This window comes from Lottia gigantea (genome assembly GCF_000327385.1).
Source record: "Lottia gigantea unplaced genomic scaffold LOTGIsca_5, whole genome shotgun sequence".
In the NCBI taxonomy this organism is placed as follows: Eukaryota; Metazoa; Mollusca; class Gastropoda; family Lottiidae; genus Lottia; species Lottia gigantea.
The window spans coordinates 5,334,310-5,353,993 of record NW_008709715.1 but is presented as its reverse complement, the minus strand read 5'-3'; the positions used below and the strand labels follow the sequence as shown (position 1 = coordinate 5,353,993).

Below are 19,684 nucleotides of genomic sequence, written 5' to 3'. Positions count from 1 at the left end.
AACATGGTGGTAACTTCCTTTTCTGCGATATTCAAGTATGAAGATAATCCATTTGTGTGAAATTCAATTCTCTAATTAATTGCTAACTGACAAGATACATTTTTGATTCAAATTCATCATGAAAGATCCACAAGAGCCAAGTCCTTAGCCAGAACAACAGTCAGATATTGCTAGTAATGTTGCAACCACAAAATATCCCTTGTTCCGCTGGACGAGTTGCAAGGATTATTATACAGCTGACATAATGCTTCTTGAACTCGCACATCAGGGTGACAATGTATTTCATTTTTATAACTGAGATTAAGATTACTGAACAAACTATGAGTTGCGTCCCTTAGAAAACTGTCCGGTTGGAAACAAGAAAGAGTCTAAAAAGGGGCAGATAACTCGTAATGCAAGTTTTGTAAACAAAATTTGACATTGAAGTTTTGAAATGGAAGAATGAGGGTAGCAGTTCTTTTTTCAACAAATTCTGTGCTCAGAAGTCAGAAATTACATCTCAAACTCTTCAATATATCACGTAGCTTTGGTGAGTCACTTATCATTCACGAAAAAAATTCTTCCGTTCTCAAGAGTAGTCGGACTGGAACAGAGTGAACCCACCGCACTCAAACATAATAGTGCTGTGTTCATGATATGAAATTACCAACAAATTAAAAGTACCAAACCTCTAGCTAAAACAGCATCATGATCATAGTTTAACATTCTCCATTGTCATAGGTCCTTTTTGTGAATATAGATATTCCCTATCATCAGAACCCATCATCAGTTTTCTTATTTTTTAGACTAAATTCTGATCTGTATGGTTTTGTTAGCATATTTCTAGATAAAAGATGTTAATTTGTAAGTTTTATTTATTCTAGGAACATCTACGTCATCTGATGTGTTAAATACAACAGACCATTCCTTGACCAGAAATGGCCCATTAGATGTTTACAATCGAAGAATTTCTAAAGGTGAATTACATGAAGATAAACATCAAAGATGTGTAGTGGAAGAATTACAAAGTTTACATGATAGACTATTTAGTTATCAACCACAACCAAAACCGACACAATCATGGTTATCCCAAGTAGGATATTAGTATTTTGTCCATAAATTATTTTTGTTTCATTCAGGCTTAAGTTTATGAATGTTGAAAAATAAGTGAACCTACTCAGCATAATGTGTAATATGTTGATTAATTGATTGAATGGACCTTTTAAATCTGCCTTTGAGTACAACTTATATTTGAAGACTGTCATTGCCTAGTGTTAAAAGGTATTTAGCTTCTATCAAAACTCATTTCATTAGTATATTTTTCTGAAATTTCAGAAACTTGGTGGAAATTCCAACTCCAATGTTATTCAACCTCCTCAAGGATTGTATTTATATGGAAGTGTTGGTAAGTACAATATCTAAATTAATACAAACATCCACCCAGTGAATTACATGTATAATTAATCAACAAGCCATGGTGATGAGATGTTATAGGGCATCTTAGTGCTTTGTTTAATGTTGAGGAATCTGAAGTAAATATTCAAAAGATCAATAAATATTTTTAAGTATATACTGCATGTGTTTCAGGATGTGGGAAAACTATGTTGATGGATATGTTTCACGATTCAAGTTCTGTAGACAAAAGACAAAGAGTTCATTTTAATAAATTTATGTTAGATGTTCATAAAAGTAAGTAACTTATTATCTAAAGAGAAATTTTGGCAGCAGTGTTCAAGAAATTTATTAGATTTTTATAAGCCTTTTCCTCAGTCTCTTTTCATTATATGTGATCTTTGCCTTTTATGTGTATAGGTTGCACCTCTATAAGACCAGTGACTATATATATATATATTTATCTATTGAATTCTTTGATTCTAGGAATTCATGCTTTGAAGAAATCAGCACCAAAAGTTACAAATATCAGACATTCTCATGCTTATGATCCTATTGCTCCAATAGCTAGAGAAATTAGTGAAGAATCTACACTGCTCTGTTTTGATGAATTTCAGGTAGTGTTTTGGTTTTCAGAAATCTGTACCTGTATTCTATATATTTAGTCGAGATTTAGTCTTTTAATTACCTTAAACGAGACTCATTGCCAAATAGTTTTGAAGCTGTAATGAACACTGAACAGTAATAGATTAAAATGAAATTTTTAGTTGTTCAATATTAGCTCCAATACTTTACTTCAGTAAAAAGGTATTACTGGTGAGAAAGAGGATTTTGGATGCTTTAATCACATATCACAAAGAAATATAGAGAAGATGATTCATGGTTCTTTATTCTTACAATACAGTTCATAATTCCCTTGTAGGTTACTGATATAGCTGATGCTGTTATTTTGAGCCGTTTATTTACTAATTTATTTGAAAGTGGTGTAGTAGTTGTAGCGACATCTAACAGAGCACCAGATGGTAAGAATACATTATAATACAGATCATTTTCACTCTAAATTGTACTTCTTTGTTATACTTTAAAAGATGAAACCGAAACTTTCTGCAAGTTATGAATGAGTTTTTAATTTCTATTTTTTGTTTTTCTTCATAAATGCTTTATATTTTTTACAGATTTATATAAGAATGGTTTACAAAGAGGTAATTTTGTGCCATTTATTGGAGTATTAAAAGTAAGTAATTTTAAAAATATTAACAAAAAACTACTTAGAAATAAAATATGTTGCAATATATTTTTAAGAAACATTGTTTGTTTGTCTTTGTGTATGACATTGGTCAGTATTGAATATTTAAATAGTTATATGTTTCTGGGTTTTTTTCCCCCATTATTTCAAATGTGCAACATAACACTTTGCTTTTTTAGATAGATTATGGTGAATATATTTTACATTGTAGAAATATTGTAAGACTATATGTTTAGATTCTGGTATAGACTACAGAATGAGGACCTTGCCTGCTGAAGGAAAAGTATATTTTGTGTAAGTATCTTTTAAAAATTTCACAAGTGTTCTTAGACTACCTTACAGAAAATTGATGAAATATTATTTCAAAGTTTTCATTCCAAGATTAGATCTAATACATTATGATTAAGTTATGTCAGAACTGTTTTACCATTGCGATATTCCTTAAAATTGAGTTTTACATGCTTGTTTTCTTAAAATCATATTTGGTTAATGAGAAAAGGACAATGCCAAGAGCTTTAAACGTGTTCAATTCTATTAATTTTGGCATTGTTATTTGGTTATTTCAGGCACAGTGACTGTGATAGTAATAAAGAATTAGATAGATTATTCAAAGAGTATGTCAAGAACCAGAGACAAGGTTGGCACTTCTTTTTACTGCCATTCCAATATTAGTTACTTTTCGGTTTCTTCTAGGGCACAATTCTGGCATATCCAATCAGGGCAACCGTTTAACAAATGAATGAAAGTTATCAGTATGAATTTTTATATTATTTTACTAAAATTCCTTTTTACTGGGTAATTGGGCTTAATTCAAGCTTTGAAAATAATCCAGAAACCAAGATGTCCAAACTCTAACAGGTGTTGACAAATTTTAATTTAATTTTTTTGTAGATATTTGTTCAAGAGATTTAATAGTTTTAGGAAGGAAATTAACATTACCTAAAACATGTGGCAGAGTATTGGATACAACTTTTAGTGACTTATGTATGCAGGTAATAATGCATTTTTTTCATACATTTTTGAATCAATTTACTTCTATAATTAAAACAACAAAAAAATGCCCCTTACTAAGAATCAAGGCTTTATTAGGAGTTAAAAAGACAACAAAATAGTATTCATTTCATGTATTTTGGGCACTTATTTTACTATAAGTTTGTTATATGGCTATATTGTAGGCTTTAGGAGCTGTGGATTATTTAGAAATTAGTAAAGAGTTTGATGTAGTGATTATGAGAGATATACCTACTATGAATTTGAGTAGAAAAACTGAAGCAAGAAGATTTATTACATTTATAGATACTGTTTATGATAATAAGGTATGTTAGTTACTTGAGGAGTTACAATAAATCAACAGTATTTTTTTTATATTTGGTCAAACTGGACAATAATCAAACCTCTATAGGTAGACCATTATCAGAGTCAAACCAGATATTTCCAATATCAAAGAAAATTTTGGTGCATGAAAACTTGGTTCAAAGTTAAAATTTAATTTTAATGAGATATGTACCTCAGTCTTAATAAATTAAAATTTAAGTTTGTTAAAAAGCATCAATATCTTCAATCTATTTCAATGCAGGTAAAATTAGTGTGTTCAGCTAAAGCAGAACCTAAAGGTTTGTTTACCACAGGCTCATTAAGTCATCTAGATCAACAAGCTAATAGAGCTTTAATGGATGATCTAGGTATAACTCCTGTAAGTAGGTCATTTCAGTAACACTTTTATTTATGCCAAGTTACTAGCAATTGTTAATAAACTAATGTCATGTAAAGAGCAGAGTGAATTTTCAAGACCTGGCTGCATGGAAAATGAGTGTGTTATAGGCAACTATCCAGTATTTTATTGCTTAGCTGTTTGCCCTACTAAACCATTTAATTTTGTGACATATTCCAGGAAACTGCAACAGCTAGTGTTTTTACAGGGGAGGAAGAATTATTTGCATTTGACAGAACCATTTCGAGATTAACAGAAATGCAAACAGAGGAATATTGGAATTTAGATCGAGAAACTAGCAAATTATGATAGTGGTAACAATTAGGGATATTATTATGTTATTGTTATTTTATATTTGTTAAAACGGGTTGAAGTGGAAAACACATTTTATGTGTAAGAGATATATGATATTTTAAAATTAAGGCAGGGGTTCTATACGGATTGATTTAGGAAAAATAATCAGTTGAAATTAATCCATGAAATTTTAGAAAATAAAATGCTCTTATCTTATTGTTTGTTTAGGATTGATGAAAAAAGTAAAGAAAATGTGATTCATTCAACAAAAATAATTTAATAACAAAAACTTAACAATATGAAGAATCAATTATATTATGAACTTTCACTCTTCTGTTCTTCAAACTTATCTGCTTCTTTCTGCCATAATTCAATATTTGTTCTGAAATAGATAGTTTATTTTCTATTACACAACTGCTACTCTAATCTGAATTCACTACCTTGCTGATCTGCCCTTATTCCATATTTGGGAAATCCAAAACTCAGTTATATTGATAATAAATGTATGCCTGAAACATGACTACAGCATAAGTCCAAGTTTGGAATCATGTCTATGGAGTTCATATCCACAACATCATAAGAGTTCTTCAAGCTCATTTTTTGATTGATTTGTTTATTCATAATGAATAGATTGTCATGTTTCAAAAATCTGAAACTGAGATTTTGACGGTAAGATCTACTAGTATATTTCTTACAATGATCCCTGTAGTAGTTTCTCTGTAGATGGTAATATCTGTTTTAATGTTGTATATAGAGGACAACCAATAAACTTTATAAATCCAACCTTTAAATATATATACCGGTACTATATATCAAACTATTATCAATAATTTTTTGTAATCATATGCACATACACAGATAATAAAGACTGACAATACATATAGAGTACATTCAAATGCAAGGACTATATGTCTCTTCCATTGTGTCATCTGACCTGTGTCACTATGGTTAAAGGGTATGGTTTGCAATTTTTGAGGGTAGGTTTGGGTTTTGAATATATATAATTAGTCTTCAAAAGTACTAGAAATGTACTGAAATCGCATTTCTTCAAAATACTTCAAACTAGAAATTTGATTTTCTATATATATGGCTTGGTCTCAAGAAAAGACGAGTCTTTATTTTAAATTTCAAATGGCGAATCTGTCCAATAGATGGAATTTTACAATAGTATCAATATTAACAATTAAAAAGTGCATATTACCTGCTGTTTGGGGATTTCATCTTTTTTTTCACGGTCCATCATTGCTGTAGGAACTAGACCTTGTTTCTTTTCTTCATCTCCCTTTAAAGTACAACACCATCTATAAGTCATATCTAAATAGCTGAATAGGTCAGACAACATATACCCAAAGGTAAATTTGTTTTAGTAAGGACAATTGATATTTGTCACAATTTACGAGTTTGGCATGCATCTCTTCAAGATCTTACCAGAATATTGACATTTAAAAGGCCTTTAAACTTATGAAAATGAATTCTAAATGTCTTACTGACAAGAATGGAGAATATTGTACCTGATAGTAAAATTCTTCATAAATTTCATTGACTGTTTGTTTCTGAGTATTCCATGGTTTGGCTATAGCACATAGATCTGCGCCTGTCATCATTAATGATAGAGCCTGTTTTCTGAAATAAAACCATTTTATCAAAAGATCACCACATACTGTTTGGAATCTGTAGAGAAACCTTCATATAAAGTTATACACCATGATAAACCCATGAGACATTTGTTGATATTAAAAAAATCTGAACAGAAAAAATGTCAGAAAAAAAAAGGTGGTACAAGACTCACCTAATTGATAACTTAGCACCTTAAAAGCAAAAGGACAAATCTGGCCTAATTGGTTCCTTAGACATGAGGTAAAACCAGACCACTTAATCATTCAGCTTTGTATACCATCGGCCCAGTGAATTTCAACCAAAAAACTAGCGATCCAAAAATGGATTAGGCTCAACTCATAAAAAGTGCCATGTATTGTCTGCTGTTTCCATTACAAAATCAGATTCCTATAATTACCTCATTTCAGGTTCTTTAATATCAAATACACCATCATTTAGATAGCCGTGTAATATCTTCTGATTACCAAAATACAGAGCTAAATCTGTAGCTATTATAGCTTGTCTAATCATTTCTAATATGATTTTATATTCTCGTTTACTCATACCAGATAATATATCATGACCTTGACTCTATATAATAATACATAACATCTGTAAATAGGGTGGACAAAACCATAACAGTTAAGGTGCAACCACACGAGCAGTCTTGGTCAGAAATTTTTGTCGCCGATTAGAGTCTTGAGTAAAATCTTGTCTGTGCCCATGCTTCCACGACAAGATTATCGCGTTCCCGAGAGGATTTATAATATCAAACAAATTTGATACTTGTCTCAGAATTATCGTCTGCAGACAGACCTTCATCATCAGATCAGATTCGATGTAGAAAATGACCGACATAAATCTCCAACCAAGACCACTCAAGACTCTCACTGATAGCATAGAAATGCACCATTCCAATTATCAGTCAGATGTTCTTGCAATTATACTAAAAACTTAGGAGATTTGTGTTAAATCTATCTCAAAGTCTTTTAGATATTATTAGCTAAGTTTATTATAAGTCTAAGCATTTATATAATTATGTATCTTTGTTACTTCCAGTTCTTGAACATTTATAGGCATCTCTGATCTCTTGGAGATTTTTGTCGCTTAAAGAACTGGTTTATGAAAAGAAAAAGCTTGTTACCTGTAATATCAATACGGTTTGCTTATAATGATGTTGTTCCATAACATTTGTAGAATATAGAGCTGCAAGAGGATGATGCAATTTCTCGAAGAAGGCATTATTAAAGCCACGATGGTCAAGGTCATGACAAATACCAGCTAATACTAGTGCTAATGACTGAAAATTTAAACAAAATAAACTACTACTTGTTGGCAAATATTCGTAGAATATCAGTAGAACTTTTACCAAAGAATATCATATTTAAATTGCCATAATATGTTAATGAGATTAATGCTAGATAATTAGAGTGGTAGAAGTAATTAACAAAAACTGTGTTATACATTAACCATACCTCTACAGTAGTAAAGACTTCAGGGGAAGTTTTGATCATAATATATAGACTATGAGCTACATGAAATCCATGTTTCCAGTTATGGTACATAACCTGTCGATAATTCTTTCTTACAGTTAATATAAAATGGACCAATTTCTTCACCTGAAATCTGAATAATACACAACGTTTATCTACAAGATTGAGTTCTCAGTCCTCAACAATCTATATATGTTTCATATTTTCATTAAGAATGTACATTCTCAAAAACCCAAGACTTTCATTCAACAATTTCTATTTCAAATGTCTAAAAGTATACGTAGCCAAGATATCTGTAATAAAAAAAAATGGATTGATGATATAATCTTTAATAATGTTCAACTCACCTGGTCACACCAAATAAATCATCTATCATATGTAGAAAGAACTTGGGCAAACTATCCATATATTCACCTCCATAAAAATCAAACCTATTTTTGAGAAAAACAATCACATCAATACATTTTTAGCATAAATTTGGTAAAATTGAGCAAAGATATTTGTGAACTATTCAGCAATAAATGGACTGCTTATTTATGTTTGAATCGTATGCTGATTTGCACACTGAACCAATAACTTTGCTTGACAATAAATGATAAGAAATATTTTCAAAAAATCACAAGTTTCGTTAATGCCTCAGAGTTCAGCACTTATCTGGCTAATTAGAATTTCACAGCTATATTACATGTATACTTCAGAAACCTGTGCAACTATCAGATGATAAAAGATGCCAGAAAGAAGATCCTTTAGAGTGATTTTAACACCTACGTATAAAGAGAAGGAGGTATTTGATCAGGTGTTGGTAAAGGATTCTTCATAAGCTCACCAATTTCTTCCTCACTAGCTAATATATGATACTGTAAAACCTCCATAGCTACTTCATATTGATCTTGTTGTAAATGTAACATACTGTATAACTACAATAAAACAATAACTAGAATAAATTGTCCACAAATCTCTATATAGAAGCAAAGAATGTGCTCCACCTCAATAGAAAATCAATTTCTTAAATAGAACAGTTAGTATAGATGAACAGAGATATTTGAACTAATTTTGTGAAGATTCTAAACATAAATTCACCCTTTTCACAGACTTTATTTTTATCTGGTAATTTCATTGGTAATTTCAACTGCATAAACAAGAATAATAATTAATTAAATAATGTATTTCTATATTGACAAACCTACTTTTGAATAATGCAAAGCTAAAGCACAATATACAGCAAACATCTTAAAGGCACTTTCATCTGTAAATACAACAAGTTGTCAGTTACTTTGGTTCACTCACTACAGTCACAATAAGAAATGTACTACAGGCAATTAGAAACAGTTGATTAATCACTTCAAATAATAGATTGTTTATAAAACTAGAAGTGAGAACTATTTAAGAACTAGTACTCACCAGCTTTTGTGAAATGATCAAATGCTGAACTGTTGATCAACTCAACCACTCCAATCACACCTCCTTTACCAACAATAGGCATACATAATACATTTCTTGTGGTATAACCTGTCTGTTTATCAACATTTCTAAACACAAGATTTCATAAGTTATAAATCATATCATATAGATAACATAAAACATTGTGACGTTTGTGAAAAGTGGTTTGCCAGAACCTGCAAACTTTTACAATTGATCATGTGAAGTACTGGTAAAGCAATTTCACAAAGGTGGAGTTTGTGAAAAGTGTTAAAACACATTAAACTGATAACACAATCAAGAGAAACTTGATAACTGAATAGTGTTTTTATAGCAATTTGCACACTTTTCAATCACATGATATCATATACTGAAGAGAAACCTTGAAAGTGAAAAGTGTTTTACAATGTCAAGCAATTGCCATCATTAGAGAGAAACCTTGAATATGTGATGTGTGTCAAAAGTGTTTTACAAGCACATATACACAGTTAAATTATATACTGAAAAATAAACAGTAACTATATTAATACCTACTTTGTAAACCTGTCATCTTTTAAAGAATCTTTAACATTAACTATTACTCCTGTTTTAGCTACCTTACTGACAATACCTTCATCAAACGGTAACCTGTGGTAAATAGAATTTAGTTTGTTAATTTGTACAATATCTGTTCCCTGTTCTCATAGAGTATTTTCATTTCCTTCCCAATGAGAAGATGTTATGCAAAAGATACTAGACAATCTCAAATTCCTCATACCTATTACAGGTCGGTCACATGCAATATGAACACTATATTTCAGGCATGACATTTCCCTTGATTCTAAGAACATTCACTAATTGGGCTACAGATTAGGCCACTCCCATATCATGCTTGTTATTCAATATGCCATGTATTACATTATCATAAGCAATTAGCATTTTATGATTTACCTGATTTGTTTTTTCTTTTTGAAAACTGGTTTTCCATCAACATCATAACCTTCATCAAAAAAATCAGCAAATAATTCCCCTTTTTGATGATCTATCAGAAAGAGTGCACATCTTTCTGCATTTACTAGATTTTTAGTAGAGTGCTGTAAATATATAAAGCATTTGGACAACAGAGTTATAAATGATAATAATAGTGAGTAGAAACAGTCTGCTTTATATAAAGTGAAATGGATTCAATAAGTCCAGTTTAGCTAGATGACTGTATTGCTCATACACCTTTATGGGGAACCGACCTAAAAACAGTTGTCCTGATGAGGGAATTTATATCAGAAATGGTCATAAGCAGCAGCTTTTTTGCAAACACAAATTTGAAACATGCTAAATACTAACCATAATGCTCTGTATAAGACTATCAATACTAATAACATCATCAAATAATTGTCTACAAAACAGAATATAAAACAGTCTTAAATTGATTTTAAAAACATCAATGAAGAAGGTTTTCATGTGACATGTGTAAGCAATAAGTGTAGATGTCATGACATATTGTTTTTTTCAAATTGTGATTTTTAAATCAAATTCCATTAAAATATATCAATAAATTTACATACTTTGTTGTTTCTAATAAGAAGTCATTCAACTCTTGTTGTGTTTCTAAGACTTTATTTATCTAAAATGAATAGAAATATTCAAAAAAGACATGAAGATATACAAAATCTTTGGAAATATGACAAGATTATTGATGTCTTACATAATCTTTCTTCCAAAGATCAGACACAATTTCTTAAAAAGATAACTAGGAATATATGATTTATTTTTCTCCAAATGGTTTATTGGAAAAATATCAGATACAACAAAAAGGACTGTCAATTTTACATGGAAGTTTTGCTTCTCAACTCTCAGTTTTTTTTAGAGATTGACATTAATCTCAAAAATAAAATCAAGGATGAAAAATTGTTTATTAACATGTAAAACAAATAAGACAATGAATAGAGATTTCTTGAATATTTATTATCAATAGTTATTCAACTAACCTGACTTAGGTGTAAACATGATAGGATGGAACATAACATAGCATTGGCAATCTGATAAAAAACAAATTAATGTTTTTAATTCATAACCATTTTTTTTTTTTTAAATTTGAAATAAAATAGCTAATAAATAATGTATTTTGCTAGATACGAATTTCAACTATCAAATTCCACATTATGGACATTCTTGGTTGTAGTTACTTTTCATGACATGATCAGTAATGTTCATATCTGCATAAAGAACAAGTAAAGTGGTTTAAACTAAGTCTTTTATGATGGCACTAATTACAAAATAAGCTTAATCACATTAGACCCTTTCCGATTAGTGAGGTTATCAAACACTTGGTTTTACTGGAATCTCAGGAACTACAGACATCTGATTGAAAATTAGACTGGTGCAATTTATCCCTGATACACATAAAATCTATAAAACCTCTTTACAATCCCTTTAACTTCCATTGCTCATATTTTAAACGTTTTAAGTTTGAAAATGGATAGAGAGAGCTAAATTTGCTATTGAACTGTGGCAGAAATTTTTGAATTTACCTGAAAATCTCTTTCTGAAAATATATCTTTGAAGCCATCTCGATGGAATTCTGAGATAGCCACTAGGTCACCTTCAGGTAATAATAATGGTATACAAATCACACTACAAACATCACATGTATGATTTATACCCTTTGGAAACCTGGTATCCTGTAAATATAACCCAATAAATATATTTATATGTATAACAGATTTCAGGCATTTCAATTTTATGACCTTTCTGCAGCAAATCAAGTTTACTAGTAACAAAGGACAATACATTCATCAATTCATCCTTACATCATATTCTCTAAAACTTAACAAGATGACTGAAACACTAAAATCTTCTTAATTTTTCAAAAATAACTCCCTAGCATGTGAGATATATTTCAAATACTTGCCTGTAGAAGATCTCTTATAAGCAGACTTTTTTGTTCAGTTGCAACATGAGCTGCTACTGTCATTTTGTATCCCATTGGTCCATAGAAAGTCCTAAAATCACACATTATATTTCTCTTAGATATGTACTGGCATATTACTCAAATTGTATTTCCTATAATGGGAAAATCTACTTAAAGTGATCACTTCCTATGATGGTTTTTTTTGCAACAAATAAAAATCTTGTTCATATTTCATTGCTGTTTCAGCAAATTCTAACCATTAAAATTTCATAATGTTCATTAGAACCTATCAAAGCAATAGTGGACTGTACATTTCTTAAGTAACTTAAACTATGAAAAATGTCAATAGAAACATTTCATTAAAAAACAACAATCTGAATCAATTCTTTAAATCAAATGGAATTCATTATGAAAATTCTACTTAAAATAATCAGTAGCTAAGAGAAAATATCTAAAATTGATAGATTAATTAGGAATTTTAATATTTTCAAAGGTTAATTTGCAACTAATTAAAGACAAAAAACTTTAGTATAGATTGAATTCAGATTTAAACAGTTATTGTGAACACTTTATGTCGGTTGAAATTGTAATAACTGGTAGCTAAAAATATTAACAAAGAATTAAAATAAAATTGAATCAATTGCAAATGGAGCTATTTGAATCTACTATTGATTATATAGTGTTTATCTTATAATATCATAAGCTGCCTTAGAGAAATGTGAAAATGTTACAGAAAAAGATCGAAAGAGGATTGCTTTGAAGTTTTTGATTAAAATTAGCACTTGAGGAAAAATTCAAGCTAGCCCCAATGCCTTTAACTAATGTAAAAATGTAACCATACTTTGTTTTATTTGCTTCATAAATATCCAAATCCTTAGGAAATGTAAAATTCTTGTTAAAAATATATTGAGAAATGTAGAAATTGAATATTCAAATTAGACCCTTGATCATTTGACCAAACTAAAGCTATCTTAGCTCAGCTTGTGATTCTGTAATACAGCACATTGATTTCATTGTCAACTTCAACTTTAAAAGATGCAGATTTGAAATTTAAGAAGTATAAAAAGGCTTAGCTTTAGCAAAATATCAAACCTTCTTTACTCTGCTCTAATGTCAACAATATACACTGGTACAGATTATGATCCTTAACAAACTCAGCTGTATGATATGGAGTAGACATAGTATAATCACAAATTGGTATTAGGAGTTGAAAACCTATATCAGGCTGACTTACGGAAGGATATTGGTGTTAGATGTTCTATGGAAGCATGTCAGTCTTTCATGAGTAAAATTACTTATCTAATAATCTTACCTTATCATTATGTGTTGGCACATACAAAGTAAAACTGTCTGCTTTCACAACTAAATGCAATAACAAATGTTACAGATATATATATGACATGGATGGAGTAAGAATTTTAAAAGCATTTTACATTGAAATGGATAATTGAAATAATACTTAAACTTCATTCTATGCCATGTAGTGTTCAATGAGAAAATTTAGACTTGACAGCAACACCAGGCACTATTTCTATTTACTAGTGATAATTCTGGGTTGTGAAAAAATCTGTCAAATTCATTGCAACCCAAAAACTTGGATCAAGGGGGAAACACCCGGAAAAATCGGAAGAATTGGAGCTAAGTGGTACCTATATGGTTAAGCCATGATTTCTTATATTGTACTGCCAGTTTCTTTTGTACATTAAAAAATTAAGTGAAAACAATTTACCATTTGCAATAGTTTGTGTTGCTTCTCTTAGAATTGCAAAGGGACATGATGATTTTGCATATTCTGTTAAACAATTGGAAACTATTTCTTGGATTTGATCATTCTTATACTAGAATATAGATATTAATAATTATCATTTATCAACCATATTGTACACTATATATATATACAAATAATACAGATCAATAAAATACAAATATTATTTATTAAAGATTCATATCAAAGGCAAGTTTAATAAACAAATGAAATGAGTCCTACTTTTCTGCACCATGTGGGCTAATGAAGACAGGCAATGCCATGCAGGGTACAATGAGGGAAATTTTGCCAGGACAGCGGCATTAGTCTGCTCTTTTTCCATTTCCAACTGTCGAGTGATCTTTAAAGTGCACAGCCTGTAGCACACAGGGTCTCGACGCTTTTTCCATGTCAGCCCCTGTTACCTACATCACTGACAGGGGGACACCGAAATCCGAAGATATCATCACGACCTATGCCAGGATTGAATCTTGGACCTTCAGGTAAATGAGCAAGCCACCGCGGCTCCCTAAGTTTGAATTTTATGAACTATTTCAATGAAATATGATGGAACTGTATACATTAAAAGTCAAATAAATAGTTACCTTGTTATCTATAACAGGTTTTCCCCTCATCTTTCTGTGACTTAAGGGTACTTAAAAAAAAAATACAAGCATTCGGGAATCAATAAACCAAGCAAACTATTAGTTATGTGGACTCTCAAAATGGGACCCTTAGTTAATAGACTACCGTAACTCTAAAACTTTAGTAGAATAAAAGTCTTGTATTTGGGTTTAACATCAGAAGCTAATAATTCTTTTTAAATTACCTGGAGCTTTGATTACTTCTCGCTCTTCCTTCTTGCCTAAAAGTTCTTTCAACTTATCAATGCTGACATTTTCTAATATCAACTTTTCTAGTAGAACTGGGTGACTGATCAAGAACCTTTTAACTACTTCTGAATTTACATCTGAAATGTCAATATTAATCAATGTTTCATGTCAAAAGTTAAAGTACAGATACCTTGGCCAAACCCCTTAAGCCTAAGTCTATGAATTGAGACACATGTACCCCATATGCTGGCTACTGCCAAATGTGACTAAACAACTTCAATGATGAAGAAGAAAAGAGAAAAGGCGAGACAATCTTTCATAATAACAGCAACTAGGTCTGGGTGATATTCAGGTATCATGATAAATATCGTTAGTAATATCGCCTGATTAAAAAAATACTGAAAAAATTTATCATATTTTATAGTCATATTTGGTGGGTTTTAAAAATGGTGGTCATCATGACTATTATAAAGAAAAATATTTACATGCTATCATCTCAGATGTTCTTGCTTCACGACCAAGACACCATACATTTTATAGTTTTACATACCACTAGGCTGTTTTTATCTTCCAATTTTATGTATAGACCTATGGCTATAGTAATACTAAGCAGTGGCTAGGGTCAGTCAGGGTGGTTATTATGCTTTATTATGCAATTTGATCTAATGTAATTTACTTACTTCCACGCAGGCTTTCTGCCATTGCTTGGCCTTGAAAGGGCACAGGTTTGCGTATAGCAAGCCTTTTATCCCCACTGGACATGTAAATCAACTGTTCAATACGTCCATACAGATATTGTTTATTAATAGGCCTAGTTTGTACATGATATAAAACTAGTTTCTTGTTTACAAAACCGTCTGCACTTGACGCAACTTCCGGTTATGGAGCATCTATTAAAAAAACGATAAGCCCAAGGCCTTAATCTCTTTTTCCAGCCACTAAGAATGTTTAAAGTCTAAGGGTTTATATTAAAATAACACATAGGATATTTGCCACAATATGACATCCATTAAACCTTCAGTGGGTATATCACGTAAGATTAAACTAACATCCCCCTAACCGCGGGAGAAAATGGCTGACTGATAGAAACCCCCAATTTACGAGGTTTTGTATTGTCGAGATTGTTGTATAATACCATATCAAACAGATTCGAAAGTTAATATTTACGGAGAGACAATTGGCCAGTTATGTCCTCCTTTAATGTCATATTACACGGTAGATGTCCAGTCGACATTCAGATGATCATATTTCGGGTTATAGTCATAATGGCCCTAGACCAAAATGGTCCCACACCAAAATGGTCCCACAATGGTCCCACAATTTGGTCAAAATGGCCCCACAATTTTGGAATTTTCGTGCATGTAAGGAGTCAACACCGAATTTTGTCAAAGTTAGATGTTTCCTCAGATATTCTACAAAATAATTATAATTGGTTTGTTTCGATTTTCTTTATGAATCCCTCACTTTGACCCATATTTCAAGATTAACCAACTCGACTTCAGTGGCAAAATGCGTCACCTATTTTTTGTGAACGATGTTTGATCTATAAATAAGTCGAGAAAAACCCTTTTGTATGGATACCCAGTGGTATAATAAACTTCTCTTAGTATTTATCTTTAATATCAATTCATTATAACTAATGAAAATTCCTTCAAAGAACTATGATTTAAAAAAAAAAATAGTGACTGACAAAATAAGATACGCAGCGCGATTTATTGCTAAAAGTCATTGAAACAACATAAGAATATGGCCCACATTGTGTCCCATAGAATTTTTCTGCTGACACAGAATCCGCTAGTTGATCACATGACTTCATTCATTGGACACCTATCAATTCCGATTACAGCTGGGGATTATAAGGAAATTCGGTTGATAAAAAATGGTGACGTTTGGTGATAACTGAAATCTGCCATTTTGTATTTGTCAAAGAATACATTAATACATTTTACCTTGCTTGAAACTACTGGATTCATTCTACTACTGATATTGTACAGATAACCCATATTTATCAATCAAATGCGAGGTCACACATGTAAATTATTAATCATTTCCGGAGATGCACGAAAAATAGGTTAGCACGAAATTAGGTTACTTGACTGTACTTTCAGAAAATTGAAGATATAAAGGATAGCTTTAAACATGATAAATGAAAGCAGTGAGATTAAGAATTGGATGTTGGAAACTCACAGAATTCGAGTACAAGATGATTGGTTAGAGGCATGTATAGAATGGATTAAAGAAGAACAACAGGTATGGAGGGTATTTACAGTCACTCTCTTGGTTATAGGTTTATAGCACATGCCTATGGGTTTGATTTATCAGCTGCTAAATCTCAGTTTGATTCAAAGGAAGGTTTTCTTTATCATTTTGACATGAGTTTGTGATATGATTTTAGTTTAAAACCATAATTTGCAATGAAATATTGGTATCTAAACTATATTTCAGGAAACAAACACAGATTCTAATATTGAAAATGTGAGAAATCTTGTGTTTGAACAATGGTTGATGTCAGATTTACGAGAACTCAGTAGTCAGTGTTTACCAGAAGGATTATCTAGTCAAATCAAAATTGAATTAAATGGAAACTTCCCATTACAAGTAAGAATAGCTGATAATTGTTGATTTTTATTACTCAATAACTTATTCACCTTGAGTCACACATGTGCATTGTATTAGTCACAAGTTTATTTATACATTCCAGTTCTGTAAGGTCTATGACTATTCAAAAGCTGGTCAAAAATTGCCAAACTTCCCAAACAGGATGGCACTGCCAGTCTTCATTAGCTGAATCAGGGGCAGAAAAGTAAGATGTAGAACCTCAAATCATTTCATTTTGTGTTTTTTTAGATTGAATCTATTGTTGATGTGGGTACATCATGTTATTCTCAACTACAGAAAGTTCAAGGCACAGAAAATGCTAATGTTGGCCTTTCAGCAGATACAACTCTACAACCAGCTGTAGGTACCGGTATATATATATCTAGATGAATAAGCTTACTAGTTGAAACTGAATTTCAAATTAAAAATTTTATTCAAACTTTTGATCATTGGTCATTGATATCCGAGTTCAACCTTCAGATGATTAGAGATTAGATAGAGTACTAGTTAGAATTCTAAACGTGATATATAGGAGATGTCTTATTAAAGTTAATTAAGCTATTGTTTGTATTTTCTAGAAAAGGAGTACCAGAGTAGGATTTATTTAAATTTAGTCAATACATAAGTTATTCTAAATACATGTAGTGACTTACTCTTCTTTTTACATGATATGTAGGATATTTATTTATAATATATTTATTATTAAGCTATTGTTTGTATTTTATAGTGGGAGCCTAAACCAAGTAAAATGCTATATTTCAAGTTAACTGATGGAACAAATGATATACAAGCTATGGAATATAAACCTTTTTCAAGTCTCAATACACAAACTATACTAGGTACAAAGGTAGGTAACAGGCTTTCTGCTCTGGCGGTATTTAGATTGATTGACATTTTCCAAGTGATGAGGGTTGAAGCACAATCAAATAAAATTGACCCTGACCCCATATTATTTTTTTGTACTGCTTGATGTAAAAACTTAAAATGGTGATACTGAAATAGATTTGATATAAGAGATAAGTATCAAATTTGTTAACGATGTTTGTATAGATATTAGTATATGGTAGTGTAATATGTCGGCGTGGAGTTCTCTTATTAAAAGACGATAATACTCATGTGTATGGTGGAGAAGTTGATTCATTAATAGAGAATAATCCTCCAGAAAAAATACTTCAGAAAGCATTGTAAGTTTATTTATATACCAAAATTTGTGCTTTAACATCTTATTAGATAATTTGACACAATAGGATAGTCTAATGAAAATGACTAACTGCATTCAGTTCCATTAAAAATAATTATTTGAAATGTTTGTTGCAGTTGAATTATCAAATGTTCCAGCATCCCAACTTTACTAAGATTAACTTGAAACTATCTTCCTATATATTTTGACTCTTAAATTTTGTATTTCCTCTACTTTAGGGAAGAAAATATTCCAAATGCTGGTAAATGTGCAAAGAAAGAATTTTCTGGACAATTTATTGAAAGAGGCAATAACTCCTTTAAAAAACAGAATTTTTCTTCAAAAACCTGCATAAAAACTGAAACAAAGCCACAAATTAAAACAGAAGTACTTAGTCAACCATATAAACAAAATATTAAAGAAGAAGTCAAACTTGAAACTCAGACGCTCACCAATCCTACAAATGTTCAAAAAAGAAATATTAAACAAGGTATTTAAGATGTTTTATGTTTGCAATAAAAAAAACATGAATTTTATATGGTAGTGTAAAAATTACCTAAAGGAGACGAATTATTTCATATTTTGACCTTGTTTTGTTATTTGATTTATATATTTGATATTGATTTTGTAGAACCAGTTAAAGTTGAAGCTGTGGATGCAGTAGTAAGTATTATTATTTTGAAATATAAGCTATATTTAATACAAACGTGCCGGAATCATTAAGTATTAAAGAAGCGAGTATCATAGCTATTACTAATAAGAAATAAAGGTATTGAATGAGAAATGATCCATAAAGAGTAAGGTACAACTTTAATTACCATGCTGGATTTTGAGCTTATTTTGAATTTTTCAAAGTATGCAGTACCAAGGGATTTAAAAAAAAATTTCTTTTCTCAATTGATTATCTCAAATAGCCTAATATCTGTCAATATCAGCACTAATCTCTGAAACTGGTTATTCACTTTAATGCTTCACAGAATAAAATTCCAAGAAGAAATTTAATCAAAATTTTATATTATTTCTTTCAGTGGGATGATGATTTTGATGATGAAATGTTTATGCATGATATGGATGATGATTTATTGTTGTCAATGGAAACAGATAATAAACAAACTATAACATCAGATACAGCTCAATATGTTCAAAATCTAAAAGTTACTTCTTCAACTCTTCAAAAACCACAAAATTCTAATAGTACTCCAAAAACAGAACGTGTTCAAGGAAGTAAAAGCAGTCGAGTTTCTTCCAATACTCCTTTACCACAGACTAAAAAACCTAAATTAGAACAACAAAAAATAGAAAATATGTTCAC

General features: G+C 30.7%; 3 protein-coding genes across 3 annotated transcripts; 2 read left to right on the top strand and 1 right to left on the bottom strand.

Annotated features, from left to right (window-relative positions):
• The first annotated feature begins 394 nt into the window (after window positions 1-394).
• Window positions 395-5,500, top strand: LOTGIDRAFT_183409 (hypothetical protein). Its single transcript, XM_009062131.1, has 13 exons — window positions 395-529; window positions 864-1,072; window positions 1,315-1,384; window positions 1,567-1,668; window positions 1,858-1,988; window positions 2,294-2,393; window positions 2,547-2,605; window positions 2,829-2,911; window positions 3,184-3,254; window positions 3,509-3,609; window positions 3,793-3,933; window positions 4,194-4,310; window positions 4,509-5,500. The coding sequence occupies exons 1-13, from the start codon at window positions 442-444 to the stop codon at window positions 4,635-4,637; spliced, it is 1,401 nt and encodes a 466-aa protein (XP_009060379.1). The 5' UTR covers window positions 395-441; the 3' UTR covers window positions 4,638-5,500.
• On the bottom strand, window positions 5,314-11,898 carry LOTGIDRAFT_106271 (hypothetical protein; the record flags this gene model as incomplete). The annotated part of the gene is made up of 16 exons (XM_009062130.1): window positions 5,314-5,406; window positions 5,824-5,904; window positions 6,134-6,245; window positions 6,637-6,809; window positions 7,363-7,518; window positions 7,694-7,844; window positions 8,059-8,142; window positions 8,480-8,628; window positions 8,899-8,957; window positions 9,113-9,240; window positions 9,665-9,757; window positions 10,061-10,203; window positions 10,451-10,502; window positions 10,672-10,730; window positions 11,095-11,145; window positions 11,638-11,898. The coding sequence occupies 16 exons, from the start codon at window positions 11,896-11,898 to the stop codon at window positions 5,314-5,316; spliced, it is 1,845 nt and encodes a 614-aa protein (XP_009060378.1).
• A 3,765-nt stretch (window positions 11,899-15,663) lies between these two features.
• LOTGIDRAFT_210388 (hypothetical protein) lies at window positions 15,664-18,380 on the top strand (the record flags this gene model as incomplete). The annotated part of the gene is made up of 6 exons (XM_009062129.1): window positions 15,664-15,698; window positions 16,703-16,844; window positions 17,040-17,192; window positions 17,442-17,552; window positions 17,920-18,039; window positions 18,243-18,380. The coding sequence occupies exons 2-6, from the start codon at window positions 16,734-16,736 to the stop codon at window positions 18,378-18,380; spliced, it is 633 nt and encodes a 210-aa protein (XP_009060377.1). The 5' UTR covers window positions 15,664-15,698; window positions 16,703-16,733.
• Between the last annotated feature and the right edge of the window lie 1,304 nt (window positions 18,381-19,684).